Source organism: Dendrobates tinctorius, unplaced genomic scaffold (assembly GCF_039654945.1).
Source record: "Dendrobates tinctorius isolate UK_male_01 unplaced genomic scaffold, ASM3965494v1 ptg000059l, whole genome shotgun sequence".
Classification (NCBI taxonomy): domain Eukaryota; kingdom Metazoa; phylum Chordata; class Amphibia; order Anura; family Dendrobatidae; genus Dendrobates; species Dendrobates tinctorius.
Genome location: NW_027361727.1, coordinates 19,659,550 through 19,676,804, shown reverse-complemented (window position 1 = coordinate 19,676,804; position 17,255 = coordinate 19,659,550). Strand labels below are relative to the sequence as shown.

Below are 17,255 nucleotides of genomic sequence, written 5' to 3'. Positions count from 1 at the left end.
CAGGCTTGGTCACCACAGGAGAATCAGCAAAGAAGCTCCTAGAGAGGGCGTCTGCCTTGACATTCTTAGTTCCAGGAAGAAAAGAAACCACAAAATCAAAACGTGTAAAAAACAAGGCCCACCTAGCCTGTCTAGGGTTCAAGCGCTTAGCCGACTCTAGGTAAATCAAATTCTTGTGGTCAGTGAGGACCACGACTTGATGTTTAGCACCCTCCAACCAATGTCTCCACTCCTCAAATGCCCATTTCATGGCCAACAGTTCCCGATTCCCCACATCATAGTTACGTTCAGATGGAGAGAACTTTCGGGAAAAGAAAGCACAGGGATTCATTTTAGATGTTACAGGATCCCTTTGGGACAAAACAGTTCCTGCACCAATCTCAGAAGCATCCACCTCTACCTGGAATGGAAGTGAGACATCAGGTTGCCGCAAAACCGGGGCAGAGGTGAATCTTCGCTTCAGCTCCTGAAAGGAAGAAACAGCCTCCGGAGACCAATTTAACACATCAGCACCCTTCTTCGTCAAATCAGTCAATGGCTTGGCAATACTAGAAAATTTTGCTATAAATTTCCAATAAAAATTAGCAAAACCCAAAAACGTCTGGAGGGCCTTCAAAGAAGTGGGCTGAACCCAATCGTAAATGGCCTGTACCTTGGCCGGGTCCATTTCAATAGTTGACGGAGACAAAATAAATCCCAAAAAAGAAATCCTCTGTACTCCAAAAAGGCATTTAGATCCCTTGACATACAGGGAATTCTCCCTCAAGATCCGGAACACAGTCCGAATATGTTCCACATGAGAATCCCAATCCTTGGAGAAGATCAAAATATCATCCAGATAGATAATCAAAAATTTATCGACAAAATATCGGAAAATATCGTTCATGAAGCACTGGAAGACAGAAGGGGCATTAGTGAGCCCAAAAGGCATCACCAGGTACTCAAAATGTCCCTCCGGAGTATTAAACGCCGTCTTCCATTCATCCCCATGCTTAATGCGAATAAGATTATACGCCCCCCTGAGGTCAAGCTTGGTAAACCAGCAAGCACCTTTAACTCTAGAGAATAGATCCAAAATCAGGGGTAACGGATACTGATAATAATAATAATAATAATAATAATAATAATAATAATATTTATTTTTATATAGCGCTAACATATTCCGCAGCGCTTTACAGTTTGCACACATCATCATCAGTGTCCCCGATGGGGCTCACAATCTAAATTCCCTATTAGTATGTCTTTAGAATGTGGGAGGAAACCGGAGTGCCCGGAGGAAACCCACGCAAACACGGGGAGAACATACAAACTCCTTGCAGATGTTGTCCTTGGTGTGATTAGAACCCAGGACCCCAGCGCTGCAAGGCTGCAGTGCTAACCACTGAGCCACCGTGCTGCCCTTGTATTTAACAGTAATTTTGTTGAGGGCACGATAATCAATACAAGGTCTTAATGATCCATCCTTTTTGGCTACAAAAAAAATACCGGCACCTAAGGGTGACGAGGATGGTCTAATCCTTCTCCAACGCCTCCTTAATATAGGATCGCATAGCCTCGTGCTCGGGTACAGATAAATTGAAGAGCCGACCCTTGGGAAATTTACACCCCGGGCTCAGTTCAATTGCACAGTCATAACTCCTATGAGGAGGCAGAGACGCAGACTCATTCTCACTAAATACATCATAAAAGTCCGCCAAATAGTCAGGAACATCATGCGACTGAGGAGAGGTGGAAAACACCGGAGCCTCACTAAAGGCACACCGACAACCCCAACTCACCACAGACACAGATTTCCAATCCAAAACTGGATTATGAATTTGTAACCAGGGAAACCCCAGAACAATGGTATCATGCAGATTATGCAACACCAAAAATCTGCAATTTTCTTGATGGTCTGGGGCGACCCGCATTACCACCTGGGTCCAAAACTGAGGTTTATTTTTCGCCAAAGGAGTAGCATCAATCCCCCTCAAAGGGATAGGCGTCTGCAGAGGTGTCATCGGAAATCCACAACGTTTAGCAAAATCCAAGTCCATTAGGTTTAGGGCTGCTCCCGAATCCACAAAAGCCTTGGCGGAAAATGTGGACAGGGAGCAGATCAGAGTAATAGCCAGAAGAAACTTAGGTTGAACACCACCAACAGAAAACGTGTGTGCAAAGCGTTTCTCTCGTTTAGGACAGACAGAAATAATATGCGAGGCATCTCCACAGAAAAAACACAACTTATTACGCCTTCTGAACTCCTGATGCTGCTCTCTGGACAAAACTCTATCACATTGCATAGGTTCAGACACCTGTTCAACTGGTGGCAACACCTCTCGTGCAATCCTGCGTTCACGCAAACGCCGATCAACCTGAATGGCTAATGACATAGAATCGTCCAGACCAGAGGGAACAGGAAATCCCACCATAGTATCTTTTACGGCTTCTGACAAACCCTTCCGAAAGAGAGCAGCCAAGGCATTATCATTCCAGGTAGTAAGTACCGCCCACTTTCGAAATTTTCGACAGTACAATTCTGCAGAATCTCGACCCTGGTTCAATGCCAGCAGGGTCTTTTCAGCCTGATCAATAGCATTAGGTTCGTCATACAACAACCCCAAGGCTTGAAAAAATGCGTTCACATTAGTCAGAATAGGATCATCTGGTTTCAAAGAAAATGCCCAATCCTGGGGATCGCCACGCAGCAAAGAGATGACAATTTTAACCTGCTGCGCGGAGCTCCCTGACGAGTTAGGCTTCAAGGCAAAAAATAATTTACAATTATTTTTGAAATTCAAAAATTTAGACCGATCCCCAAAAAATACATCAGGTGTAGGAATCTTTGGTTCAGCAGCATGTGAATGAGCAAGGTAGGCGGAAATTCCCCGCACTTCTGCAGCGAGCTGCTCCACACGATCAGACAATTGCTTTATCTTCATTGAGAGAAAAAAAAAATTCCCCTACGGCCTCAGAGATATAGAGGAAAAAATATACACACTTTTTTTTTTTTTTTTTTACAATTCTTTCCTGCTATTGAGTACCCTAGGATCTGCGGTATGGCGGGTGATTCTGTTGTGATAGAGTCACTGTAGGAGGCAGACACAAAAATGGAAGCTACGTCCAGCAAACGATGGGGCCCAAGCTAACTAAACAGGACAGGAAAGGAAGGTTGCTGTCTGCAATCTGCCAAAACCCTATCAAAGACATAAGCCAACAGGCTGATATGGAAAAAGACCCTGAAGCAGCTAGGCTTCAAAAACTATATCAGCACTCAGGTATTTTCTGAAGACAGCGCTAAAGGAATTCAGCTCACCCCAGCAGGAAATGGCAGAAATCCAGAAAAACAAAGCAAAAACAAAGTCAAAGCACAAATGCAAAAAGCTGAGCAGAAAACTTACATTTAGAAGAGCAGGAATTCAGACTGGTCTCCAAGGATCCCTCAGAGAAATCACCCGCAGGGCAGAAGGGCTTCGGCGGCCTTATATCCAGTCAGTAAAGCCACTCAGCCAGTCATCATCATTAGTCTCAGGTGCTTGATAATCAGGCTCACTACCTTTCTTTACCAGAAGAGGGAGTTCATCGGGCCTCAGTGGTGGAGGGGAAAATGAACTCAACACTGTGCATTGCCATAGTGTGATCAGCGCCGCATACAAGTCTTCATTGTGCATTAATATATGAAGCAACCACCCCCTCCATGTATTGGTAGGCTGTGAGCGGTTGTCTCACCGGTATTGTTGCACCTGTGTTGCCGCCATCTAAACTATATGGGTCCACTGCATCCTGATAGAGAATTTGTTTGGAGGCCTGGGCAAGTAAGCATCCCCACCATCCAGGTTGAAAACTATTTAGCCCCCAGACATGTATTACGGCATGGGACAGAACAATGGACAGGTATGGTATGTTGTTGTTTTTTTATTTTACTTTTATTACAGGAGTTCGAGGGCTTCGCTGGGATTAGGGGTAATAATAAAAATGGAAAACTGTGTTTCGTGTTATTTCAAATAAAAAGAATTTATTCTGGCTGTGTCTTTATTTAACTTGTAACTATAGGATTAGTAATTGATAGGTGTTTTATAGACGCCTCTCCATTACTAAGCCATGGGCTTGATGTCACCTGAAAGGTGACATCAACCCCACAACTATTACCCCACTTGCCACCGGTACAGGGCAAGTGGCAAAGCGCCAAAACTGGCGTACCTAATAGATGTGCCTTTTCTGGGAAGCTGCAGGCTGGTGTTTTTAGGCTGGGAGGGGGGGCATATATCCATGGCCCCTTACCAGCCTGAGAATACCAGCCCACAGCTGTGAGCTTTAGCAAGGCTGGTTGTCAAAAATGGGGGGAGACCCCCCCGTTTTTTTTAAATTATTTATTTAAATAAAAAAAAAAAAAAATAACAGTGGAGACCCCTCTATTCTTGATAACCAGCCTTGCGGAAACTGACAGCTGAGGGTTTTGCCTGTTTGGTTAAAAAAAAAAAAATAGGGGGGAACCCACGTTGGGTTTTTCATTCATTTAGTTAGATTGCAGGCATCAGGGAAGGAATACCCCAATCATCCGCTCCTGCTGTCACTGTTATTAGCGGCAGCAGGTGTCGGATGGTGGGAGTAATAGTCCCCAAATCCCCCACCTGCTGTCATCGTTCTGACTTTAATATAACTCATCATTCTTCTCTGCTTGCTCCGATTGCCAGCAGAGAAGTGGAGAATGAGGAGAGCTGTCTTCAGCACCTGCCACCAAGGAACAGCGCTTACTGTAGCACTTCTTCTCCAGTGCCGATGCGTATTACATCAATGTGCGTTCTCCGTGTGCACGTGCGAGGGACATTTTGTGGACCGTGCTGCCGGTAAAGAACAGACATGTCAGCGTGTTTTGCCTACGGACACATGGTTCGTGGAAACACACTGACATGTGCACAGACCCATTCATTTGAATGGGTCTGTGTGTGTCAGTGTCTCCGGTACGTGTGAAACCGGTCATCACACGTACTGGACATACTGACGTGTGTAAGAGGCCTTACTATAAGCACTTGTGATTCAGCGGCTTCTGTACAATTTGTAGGTAACATGAGTAAGGAAAATTGGATTTACCCTGCCTAGAGGAACAAGAAATGGACCTGCAGATCCTGTTGTGTAAAGTGAATGCACTCGCTAAGCCCCCGATGCAATGCTGTAAAAAGGTCAAGGATTACGGATAAGGAAGTAGTGAAAAATAAAAACATTCAACACTACGTCACCAAACATTCCAGCTGCAACACTCATATAAAAGACTCTTTATTGTTTAATGCGAAAACAGTTAATATTTTACTTCTTTGCTGGGTTATCTATGCTTCTATGGCAACATTACCTGCCTTGTGACATAACTATATGATGTATCATGGCTTATTTTTGCTGTACAAGTTGTAGCTTTGAATGACTTTTCATTTTACCATATAATACAATAAAAAGAAAAACGGGAAAAAAGTCTAAGCACAGTAAAAAAATAAAATAATAATGGTTTATTGGAATTTTGTTTTTCTGGAATTCATTTTGCGCTAAAAAAAAATGACCTGGTCACATGATTCATCAGGTTAATACAATTACGGCGATGTCAAAATTTAAAATATCAAAATTTAAAAGGATTTTTTTATATATTAGTGATTAAAAAAAGTTACAACAAAAAAATAAATAAAAATATTTGGCCTATGTTGCCATTTTCCAAAATCTGTAACTTTTTTTTTTTTTAATTCTACAATCGATGGAGCTGTATGACAACTTGATTTTTGTGCATCAGGTTGAAGATTACAATGGATACCAATTTAAGGGTTATAGGAGACTTTGATGATATTTGGGAGCCGGTGACGTAACACAGCTGGCACCCCAGATCCTGAGCCTCCTCCATACGTACAGAAAAAGATATTGAGCAGCCACGTTTAATTACCTTCTTCCGACTTTCTGAAGTCCCTTGATCAAGAAATTCTGGTTCCTCTGAGATACGATTGTCAGGAGCTACGGGTAATGATTTTGACACACCTTGGGAAAGATTTAGTGAGCTATAGGGACTGTGTACATAGGACATTATAGATGTGGCTGTGGGGGAAGCTTTGGCTTGAATCGCCTGGTAATTAACGTAAGCACTCACAAATCGGCACTGTGGCTGGTGGTATGAGCACTCTGATAGGTAACATTGTCATCGCAAAATATGGACAAAGTAGTTGAAAATATTGTCACAGTGACCAGTAATATGGGCTCTATGGCAGGTAATGTGAATATTATGAAATAAAGACAAAGTGGTCGGTAATACAGGCGCTGTGGCCCAAAATAGTAATAATAATAAGCTTTATTTTTATATAGCACTTACATATTCCGCAGCGCTTTACAGTTTGCACACATTATCATCACTCTCCCCAAAGGGGCTCACAATCTAGATTACCTAACTGTATGTCTTTTGGAATGTGGGAGGAAACTGGAGAACCCGGAGGAAACCCACGCAAACACAGGGAGAACATACAAACTCCTTGCAGATGTTGTCATGAGTGGGATTCGAACTGAGCCACCGTGCTGCCCAAAATGATATTTTTTGTCATAAAAATCACCCAGATACGTGACAAAGCTGCAGGTTTACCACATTCATGATATACAGTAGTATAAGGTAAAGTGACGTCAGTACCGTACTTAAATTAACTTTTACCTTGAGATTTTTTCCTGCAGTCACCAACCTATTGCAAAACTAAAACATCCAGCATTTTATATTTTAAAGCTCTGATTTTGCTGGAAATAAAAACATCCAGGTTGCAGATATATCACCCCCAAGTCAAAAGTCTATGGTAAGCCTGTCGACCAGTGACAGAAAATCCGACACATTTGGAAACATGTGTGACCCTGTGTCGCAGTATTTTGCAGGTCACAACGCAACACTATAAGAAGTCATTACGTGGAATGTCGCAATGTGAGGTTGCAATTTCAGTGTTGTGAGACACATTTCACTGTGTAGCTCTAGTCTGGGGAGATAAAAAGGGAAAACCCCATTAATTATTCTCAGTACAATCTTTTTTCACGCCTTCCCGTTGTTCCTCCCTGAGGCATCTGCAGCAGATTGTTCTATTCTACTTATGTAAGAAACTTGCTATACTGTATAAAGCATTGCATGCCAATAACTAGTCCATGAGAATTTCACTCATTTACATATGATTTTGCGGGACACATTCAACTTCAGTCCAAACTCCCACCTCTCCATTACAGAAGAAGCCATCACATTATGACCGCTCTTAGTTTGTCCTGTCGACGGCTCGCATAGTCACAGTGACTCCCAGCTGGATTGGGAATATTGGATATGAACATGTCCAGCGTTTTAGGCTAGGTATGTGTCACGGGATACTGAAATCGCAGTGTCGCATTGTGCCATCGCATCTAATGATTTCCTATGGTGTCACATTGCGACCTGCGACATTCTGTTACTGCACAACAGTGTCACAAATGTTCCCAAATGAGCTAGATTTTCTGTCGCAGGTCACAAGCGACTCACTTACCATGGACTTCGGTACAAGTCGCTAGCGCCATACAGCTTGCCACAACCTGGCTGTCTTTACAATAAAATCATCATTCTAAAATACAGTTGCACTACAGCAAGTCGCTGTGATTGTTATCACATTGTGACATTTGTTGTATTGCGGTTAGACCGCATTGGTTTGTGGCGAGTCTATGGCGAGTGTGTCCCCATTCATTCATTCAGCATCTTGTTTATATATGTTTTTAATTATTTTCAAATAATAATGAGTGTTTACTACATTGTTTTTATTATGCATACCCCTCCTCACATGTAATGCGCCATGGAATAAATGGCGCTATAATAATAATAATAGTGTTAGGCATCAGGATCCGGTCGCTGCACAGCAGGAATCCAGAGCCTTGCATTCGGCGGTCTCCCATTCCTCTCCGGCCGCACAGGAGGCTGCTCAGCAGACTCGTCGCTTCAGGCGCTCTGCTCAGACCAGCTCTGTAGGTTTAGTTGCTGCTGCCACCTCTGGTCCAACTATAGCAACGCAGGCTGGTCAGCAGCGAGCTACTCCAGGGACTAAGTCCTCCTTTCAGTCCACTGAGCATGCCTGTGGGAAGATTTCTCATTGGAGATCGGAGGTCACATGCTCAGGTCCTTCTCCAGCTCGGATTGGACCATCAGGAAAGTCAGGAAGGTCCCAGAAGGACGCCGCTATAAAAGGGTCGCATGGCCGCTCGGCCATGCGCTAGTATAGACTCAAATAGTTTGGAGTGTATGATGATGGATGCATGTATGTGGTAACTGACTCATTATGAAACCCCTTCCCTTTTGATACGAATGTTGGTAGGGTTCAGAGTCCGAGTCAGCGCCTGTCGGTGGCTAGTCTATAGGCCACAGTGCCTACCAGCCATCTGCACACTAGCGTCCGATGGTGTCGCCCACTGCAGGGCACTATTGAACTGCGGCAAGTGACAGCCACGCCGCTGCAACGCCTTGCGCAACCTGTGCGCTTATCTGGCCCAACCCAGGGCGATTACTGGCGTCCACCTGAGCGGCACTGTGCACACGTAATTTATTTAACCCTTGCTGGCATCGCAGTCGCGGTGCCGAGCGCTAGCAGTCTAGAGGGACTTCAGTCCTGCGGTCTAAGGGCTGAGTTCTGTGACTATACGCTAGCGCTCACACTGCCGAGCTCTGTGAGCAATAACAGGCTACGGCATTTATTATTTGGTGGTTGTGCGGCTCTGTGAGATAACAGAGTCCGCCTCTGTACACATTGGGTGAGGTTAACCCCGTGTGTTCCGTTATTATACTGCGTCCGCCATTACCGAGCAGCAGTTAACACCTCTGCACGGTGGACCCCGGGCTGCGAACGCACCTAAATACCATCCTTATTTGGTGCGTTCCACTAGCCCGTAACAAATAGATGCATAGATACATACATGCATAGATACATTGTATGAGATGAGATTAGAAGGCATCTTTAAATTTCTACACTGATTTCCTGCTGGGAAGCAAGAATAAATCTACCACAAAATTAGGTGACTGATGGAAATCGGACTAATACACTGTGTTCCAAATTATTATGCAAATTGGATTTAAGTGTCATAAAGATGTAATTTTTTGTTTATCAAATAAACTCATAGATGGTATTGTGTATCAGGGCTCTTTGGATCACTGAAATCAATCTCAAATTCCTGTGATATTTAGTTTACCAGGTGAGCTCAATTAAAGGAAAGCTACTTAAGAATGATGTTCCACATTATTAAGCAGGGCACAGGTTTCAAAGAATTTAGGAAAGAAAAAGGACCTCTCTGCTGCTGAAAAGCATCAAATAGTGCAATGCCTTGGTCAAGAGATGAAAATATTAGATATTTCCCAAAAACTTAAATGTGATCATTGTACTGTTAAGAGATTTATGGTTGATTCTGAGCACAGACATGTTTGTGCTGATAAAGGCAGAATGAGGAAGGTTTCTGCCAGGCAAGTTCATTGGATTAAGAGAGTGGCTGCTAAAAAGCCATTACAAACCAGCAAACAGATATTTAAAGCTGCTGGTGCCTCTGGAGTCCCTCGAACCTCAAGGTGTAGGATCCTTCAAAGGCTTGCTGTGGTGCATAAACCTACTATTCGGCCACCCCTAAACAGTGTTCACAAGCAGAAATGGTTGCAGTGGCCCCAGACATACATGAAGACTAATTTTCAAACAGTCTTGTTTACTGATGAGTGTCGAGCAACCCTGGATGGTCCAGATGGATGGAGTAGTGGATGGTTGGTGGATGGCCACTATGTCCCAAGAAGGCTGCGACGTCAGCAAGGAGGTGGAGGAGTCATGTTTTGGGTCGGAATCATGGGGAAACAGCTGGTAGGGCCCTTTAAGGTTCCTGAAGGTGTGAAAATGACCTCTGCAAAGTATATAAAGTTTCTGACTGACAGCTGTCTTCCATGGTATAAAAAGCAGAAACGTGCCTTCAGGAGCAAAATCCTCTTCATGCATGACAATGCACCATCTCATGCTGCAAAGAATACCTCTGAGTCATTGACTGCTATGGGCATAAAAGGAGATAAACTCATGGTGTGGCCACCATCTTCCCCTGACCTCAACCCTATGGAGAAACTTTGGAGTATCATCAAGCAAAAGATCTATGAGGGTGGGAGGCAGTTCACATCAAAACAGCAACTCTGGGAGACTATTCTGACTTCATGCAAAGAAATCCAAGCAGAAACTCTCCAAAAACTCACAAGTTCAATGGATGCAAGAATTGTGAAGGTGATGTCACAGAAGGGTATTTAACTCCAAAATATCCTTTTCGTTCAGTGAATGTGACCTCCTAATGCTGCAAATTCCACAAATGAGCATTTTAAGTTCCTTAAAACATATCAAATGTTTAGAAATTCTGCTGTGCCTAATAATTTGGAACAGTGCAATTTGAGTTTTTATTCATTTTGGAGATTATACTGTTATTATTGGGAGGTTTCTTCAATAAAATTTGATGTATACTCTAACGGGTGATGACTTTTATTAGACTGACTCATTTGTACCGACTATTTAGGAAAATCAGAGAAAAATATCATTTGCATAATAATGTGGAACACAGTGTAAAGGGCATGTATTTGCATACTGAGTTTTTTTTATGAATTTTTGAAATAGAAACTCTCCAAATCTTTCTTAAAACTTGGGAGTTTCTACTCAGTTCAGATCCAAAAACCTCAAAGAAATCTCTCTATATAAAAATGAATGTGTGTGTATATATATATATATATCACCAACCAATCACGAAGCATCTTTCATTTCACCAGAGCTGTTCAAAAGAAGCTGAGCTGTGATTGGTTGCTATGAGCAACAGTTTTCCTTGCAACCAATCACGAAGCATCTCTCATTTCACCAGAGCTGGTTAAAAGAAGCTGAGCTGTGACTGAATCATAGAATCGTAGAGTTGGAAGGGACCTCCTGGTCCATCTCGTCCAACCCCCTGCTCAAAGCAGGATTCGCTAAATCATCCCAGTCAGATGTCTGTCCAACTCATGGTTGCTATGACCATGAGTTTTCCCTCTTGACAACACATCAGTAGACACTGACATGGTGGGAGAAATTTAGCATCCCGGAAACATAAGCTCCCAGCCATTGTCTGCCCCCTGAAAGGAGCAGAGCGCACATGACAGAAATGAATCCCCCCCTCCCTGCCCATATACCCATCACACATCCTCCATCCCGTAGGCACATCTTCCCTCTTAAAGGATCATTGGTATGGAAGTAAGGGCAAATCCATCCAGGGCTTTGGTTTTGACCCCAGGCCTCTCTTAAAGGGATCCCCGGTATGGAAGTTAGGACAGTTCCACTCAGCTCTGTGGTTCTGACCCCAGGGCGTCTTAAAGGGATCATTGGTATGGAATTTAGGGCAAATCCACTCTGCTCTTTGGTACTGACCCCAGGCCCTTCTTAAAGGGATCTCCAATATGGAAGTCAGTGCAAATCCATCCAGCGCTTTAATTCTGAACCCAGGCCTCTCTTAATGGGATCCCCGTATGGAAGTCAGGGCAATTGCCTTCAAATGCTCTGGTACTGACCCCAGGCTCTCTTAAAGGGATCTCATGTATGGAAGTTAGGGCAAATCCCTCGGCGCTCTGGTTCTGATCCCAGGCTCTCTTAAAGGGATCATTGGTATGGAAGTGTGGGCAAATCCACTCAGCGCTCTGGTTCTGATGCCAGGCCTCTCTTAAAGGGATCCCCAGTATGGAAGTTAGGACCGTTCCACTCAGCACTCTGGTTCTGACTTCAGGCTGACTGGATGATGTGGGATATTAGGGGGAGTAGTCCGGTAGCTCTGGCTGACGGGATGATGTGGGATATTAGGGGTAGTAGTCCAGTAGCTCTGGCTGACGGGATGATGTGGGATATTAGGGGTAGTAGTCCGGTGACTCTGGCTGACGGGATGATGTGGGATATTAGGGGTAGTAGTCTGGTAGCTCTGGCTGACGGGATGATGTGGGATATTAGGGGTAGTAGTCCGGTGGCTCTGGCTGACGGGATGATGTGGGATATTAGGGGTAGTAGTCCGGTAGCTCTGACTGACGGGATGATGTGGGATATTATAGTGAATGTGGCTATGCGGAATGGGCGGGGCTCTACACTCCGCTATATACATTATATAATCATTATAATTTGTTATAACTAACAGTAGTTAGTTACTATGCCCGGGCAGCGCCGGGCTCTTTAGCTAGTAATACCTAAGTGTAGACACCCAGCGTCAAATATATCCCAACCGATCTATGCAGTTCATTAATCCCTTTCCTATATTGGATGTACTATTCCGTCCATGTGACCTGGGACCTAAGTCCCAAGGACGGAATAGTACGTCTAATGCGATCAGCTGCGCTCACGGGGGGAGCGCAGCTGATCGCGGCCGGGTGTCAGCTGATTGCGGCCGGGTGTCAGCTGATTATCACAGCTGACACCTGGCACAAGCTGCCAAAAATAAAAACCCGCCATAAATAGTAAATCAACCCCCCCCCCCTTTATCACCCCCTTAGTTAAAAAAAAAATTATTTTATTATTTTTCCCTATTTATAGGGCTAGGGTTAGGGCTAGGGCTAGAATTGGGGGATTTCCACTGTTTTGGCGCCTAAGGGGCTTTCCAAACGCGACATGGTGTCCGATCTCAATTCCAGCCAAAAAAGTTAAATGGCGCTGCTTCCCTTCTGAGCTCTGCCATGTGCCCAAATAGTGGTTTACCCCCACATGTGGGGTATCAGCGCACTCAGGACAAATTGCACAATAACTTTTGGGTGCCTGTTACTCTTGGGAAAATAAAAATTGGGGGTGAAAAGATCATTTTTGTGGAAAAAATATGATTTTTTTTAATTGTACGGCTCTACGTTATAAACTTCTGTGAAGCCCTTGGGGGTTCAAAGTGCTCACCACATATCTAGATAAGTTCCTTGGGGGAGTCTAGTTTCCAAAATTGGGTCACTTGTGGGGGGTTTCCACTGTTTAGGCACATGAGGGGCTTTCTAAATGTGACATGGCGTCCGATCTGAATTCCAGCCAATTTTGCAGTGAAAAAGTCAAACGGCGCTCCTTCCCTTCCGAGCTCTGCCATGCGCCCAAACAGTGGTTCCCCCCCACATATCAGGTATCAGCGTACTCAGGACAAACTGCACAATAACTTTTGCAGTCCCAATTTCTCCTGTTACCCTTGGTAAAATAAAAAAAACTGAACCTGAAGTAATTTTTTTTGTGAAAAAAAGTTGTGTTCATTTTTTTTTTTTAAACATTAAAAAAATTCCTGTGAAGCACCTGAAGGGTTAATAAACTTCTTGAATGTGGTTTTGAGCACCTTAAGGGGTGCAGTTTTTAGAATGGTGTCACTTTTGGGTATTTTCTATCATATAGACCCCTCAAAGTGACTTCAAATGTGAGGTGGTCCGTAAAAAAATAGTGTTGTAAAAATGAGAAATCGCTGGTCAACTTTTAACCCTTAGGCTGAGTGCAGACGGACTTTTTGGCCCTGCGGATTTTTCCGCGCAGAATTGAAGAAATCCGCAGGTCAAATTACCTGCATTTTTCCTGCGGATTTCTTCCATTTTTCCTGCGGTTTTCTTGCGGTTTTTGTGCGGTCTTCCACTGCGGATTCTCCCCTGCGGATTTGGAAACAGGGGAGATGGAAAACCGCACAAAAGAAGTAACATGCTGCGGATTTTGTACCGCAGGAAAACCGCGTGGAAAAATCCGCAGCGTCTGCACAGCGGTATTTTTTTTTTTCCGTTGATTTTAAGGCTACTGTACATCACAATGCGGATATGCAACGTTTCTGCGCGGTAAAAACCGCTGCGGATCCGCTGCAAATCTGCATCGTGTGCACACAGCCTTATAACTTCCTAACAAAAAAAAAAATTTTGGTTCCCAAATTGTGCTGATGTAAAGAAAACATGTGGGAAATGTTACTTATTCAGTTTTTTGTGTGCCGTATCTCTGTGATTTAAGAGCATAAAAATTCAAAGTTGGAAAATTGCAAAATTTTCAAAATTTTTGCCAAATTTCCATTTTTTTCACAAATAAACGCAAGTTATATGAATGAAATTTTACCACTATCATGAAGTACAATATGTCACGAGAAAACAATGTCAGAATCACCGGGATCCATGGAAGCGTTTCAGAGTTCTTACCTCGTAAAGGGACAGTGGTCAGAATTGTAAAAATTGGCCCGGTCATTAAAGTGCAAACCACCCTTGGTAGTGAAGAGGTTAATTCTGATCCCAGGTCCCTTTTATCAATATAATTTACATAGATATATACCAGGCATACATTGTATCAGTAAAATGCGTATAGATAGATACTATGTGTACATCATATCACTATGGACCAGTACAGTATATGGATGGACACCTCAGGAGCTCACTATATCACTAAAGACCCCTACAGTATACAGATTCCCACACATTACATCCATTTTATTGATACTGTTAAATATAGACCCTGTTCTACCGTGGCTGGTAAGGTATTTTCGCATTATAAGACGCACCCCCATTTTCCATCAAAATTTTGGGAGAAAAAAAAGTGAGTCTTATAATCCGAAAAATACGTTATATCCCAACTAGTGATCATATATTGGTCATACCAGGTGCCCAGTATATAACTACTATCTGACACAATATAGACACCAGGGATATCTATCCGTACTGTACTTAGATCCTGACATCAGGCGTCAATTATTTCCAACTAACCTACACGGTTTATAGATTCAGACACCGGGTGCCCATTATATGAATATTATCCAACACAATATATATAGATATATAGGAGGAATACACAGTTTCACTCTGAGACACTTAAGGGGTTGGAGGGATATGAATGCTTGTCCAGAATTATCAGTGTGCCCCGGTCAGGATATCCTGTAAGATGTGGACACCGGACCCAGCAATGAATCTCTCATCTCACTATCACCATATTGTGAAGCCATAATGAGGGGTTAATGACTTCTAGGTAATAGAGGGCGGGCCACACAAGGTCCATATATGATAACCCCTCTAGGATTTGGCACACAAGGGATTTTTTTTTTAATTAAAAAAAAAAAAAAAAATAATATGAATGATAAAATCAATTAAAGTCCTATGAAAAAAAAAGCCACTGATCACAAAACAACTCTCCGAAAGTGAAAAAAAAAAAAAAAAGTTTTTTCTACGGCGAGATCTAAACTTTCCTATTGCCAAGAAAATACAAAATGACAAAAATGTGGCCTCTTTCCTAAAAAAAAAAAACAAAAAAAAAACCCAAAAAAAAACAAAAACACCACTATGTATGAAACAACCCTTATAATCACAGCCTGATCCAGCCAGCAGTAAGGACTAGGTGCAGTCACTTTTCATGGACTGGAGATCCCTGGATTTATACAGGACCCCATAAAAAAAAAAATGAATGGGGTCAGCAGCTCAGGTGCATGAGCAATACTCACTCCATGATATATGGCTATTTTAAGGGAGTGTGGTGCTATTAAATATTAGTGATCAGCGCATGTCAGAAAGATTGGAACCGTAACAATCTAATATTTGATCATCTGGAGAATCTGATAATCCAGAATTTCAAGTTTTCCAGTTTCAAGCAGAGTTCAGCACTAGTTACTGCAAACCAATAACAAGTCCCCTGGAAATGTCTGTACGCTGCACAAGTTTAGGCTTTATATACTTATGAATTGTTACTAATCCACAATATTTGATAATCTGACACCTATCAGATTTTATAAATAGAAAATAATATAATTGTACACGCAGAAATAAACCACACACATATTTCTAAGCTGCCTGTCATTGTATGGGACTGTATATATTAACTATTGCAATGTATATATTTAGCCTTTGAACAATTTTTTTGCAGAGCCAAGTTTGTCATCAGGGCTGTGGAGTCGGTAAGCCAAACCTGCGACTCCGACTCCTCAATTTCCCTTACTCCGACTCCGACTCCCACACATATTGCTTATATTTAAGTGAAAAATTTATTGTAGTACAATGTGAACCTCAGACATTTAATCATTTTTATGATCCAATAATCAAGATATTTAGATAGAACAGAATATATATTGGTGTACTACCCGGTTTTCATTCTTTTTGGTACAGATACGATATGGAGAGACAGATATGGATATATAGATAGAGCAGATTTCTAATCTGCTTTTGCTATTGAAAACATTATCTATGAGCTCAAAAACCTTTCAGGTGATGCGGTTTTTTAAAAAGATGATCTGCTTTTGCAGCTGAAAAACGTATCCTCAAAAAACACAGGAAAAACGTTGTGTGTGAATGTAGCCTTAGATCAGGAATAGAACAGCCATTTATAGGACATTTCATAACTTTCCCAAACTCCTATGAAAAAATATTCAGCACATCCTGCATTGAACTACTGTACCCAATTTATTATATATTTTAGGAGTCGGAGTCGCTCCATTTTATACCGACTCCGACTCCACCAAAATGAGCACCGACTCCGACTCCACAGCCCTGTTTGTCATTACATTGTGTTATGGATTTACATAGGACTGCAGTGATCACAACTTGGATAGATAGCCCCAAATCATGTATTGACAAGCCCAGCTCTGCTACATCTACACATCCTGAAAGGTTCAGCAGCTGCTGTGGCTGAGGGTCTCACCTTAGGCAGGAGCAGTGCAGTGATGAGGAGCAGAAGCTGCAGCACAGGAGTCAGAGCCCCCATCACCAGGTCTCAGTCACCCACTCAGGCTGTGGTGTCCCCCCAGGACATGGCAGTGATAGTGTCTGTGGATTCTGTCACCCAGTTCTCTGCAGTCTCAGCTCTTGTGTTCACTCTCATGCTCCACAGAAATGTGAGTAGATCTGGAGGGGAAAGCACAACTTTTTTTTTTTTGGGTGGAGCAAACTCGTGTCAAAATGAAGGACCCATTAACACCTTCAGTCCTGGCTTGGCCACCTCTGGAGGCAAAGGGCTGCAGTGTGAAGGGTGAGCAAAGGGTCAAGTCATTGCTTGCATTGTGTGGGGCTGTCACCCTGTAGTCACTGGGTAGGGAAGATGAGGGGGTCTCCTGGTCTGAATTCCTTTCCCACCAGGACTGTGAGGAAGTAGATCTCCCCCTCCCCATTCACATTCCTGCAGAATTTGGTTAGAAAGCAAAGAACCTCCCTCTCTGAAAACATGACAATGTCCAAGAAAAAAGTAAGACCCCTCATAGCCCCCCATACTGGTTACTATGTGCCCACAATGTATCACTCAGCTGTGTAACTTGAAGCTCCACCAATGCAAGATCTCTAACAGGACCAATTATCATGCATT

General features: G+C 43.0%; 1 protein-coding gene across 1 annotated transcript in view; it reads right to left on the bottom strand.

Annotated features, from left to right (window-relative positions):
• Window positions 1-17,006, bottom strand: part of LOC141092401 (receptor-type tyrosine-protein phosphatase beta-like) — a 239,049-nt gene extending 222,043 nt beyond the window's left edge. The window contains exon 1 of the mRNA XM_073578524.1: window positions 16,599-17,006. Coding sequence (XP_073434625.1) covers window positions 16,599-16,661 — 63 coding nt within the window. The 5' untranslated portion in view covers window positions 16,662-17,006. The remainder of the gene's footprint in view (window positions 1-16,598) is intronic.
• Between the last annotated feature and the right edge of the window lie 249 nt (window positions 17,007-17,255).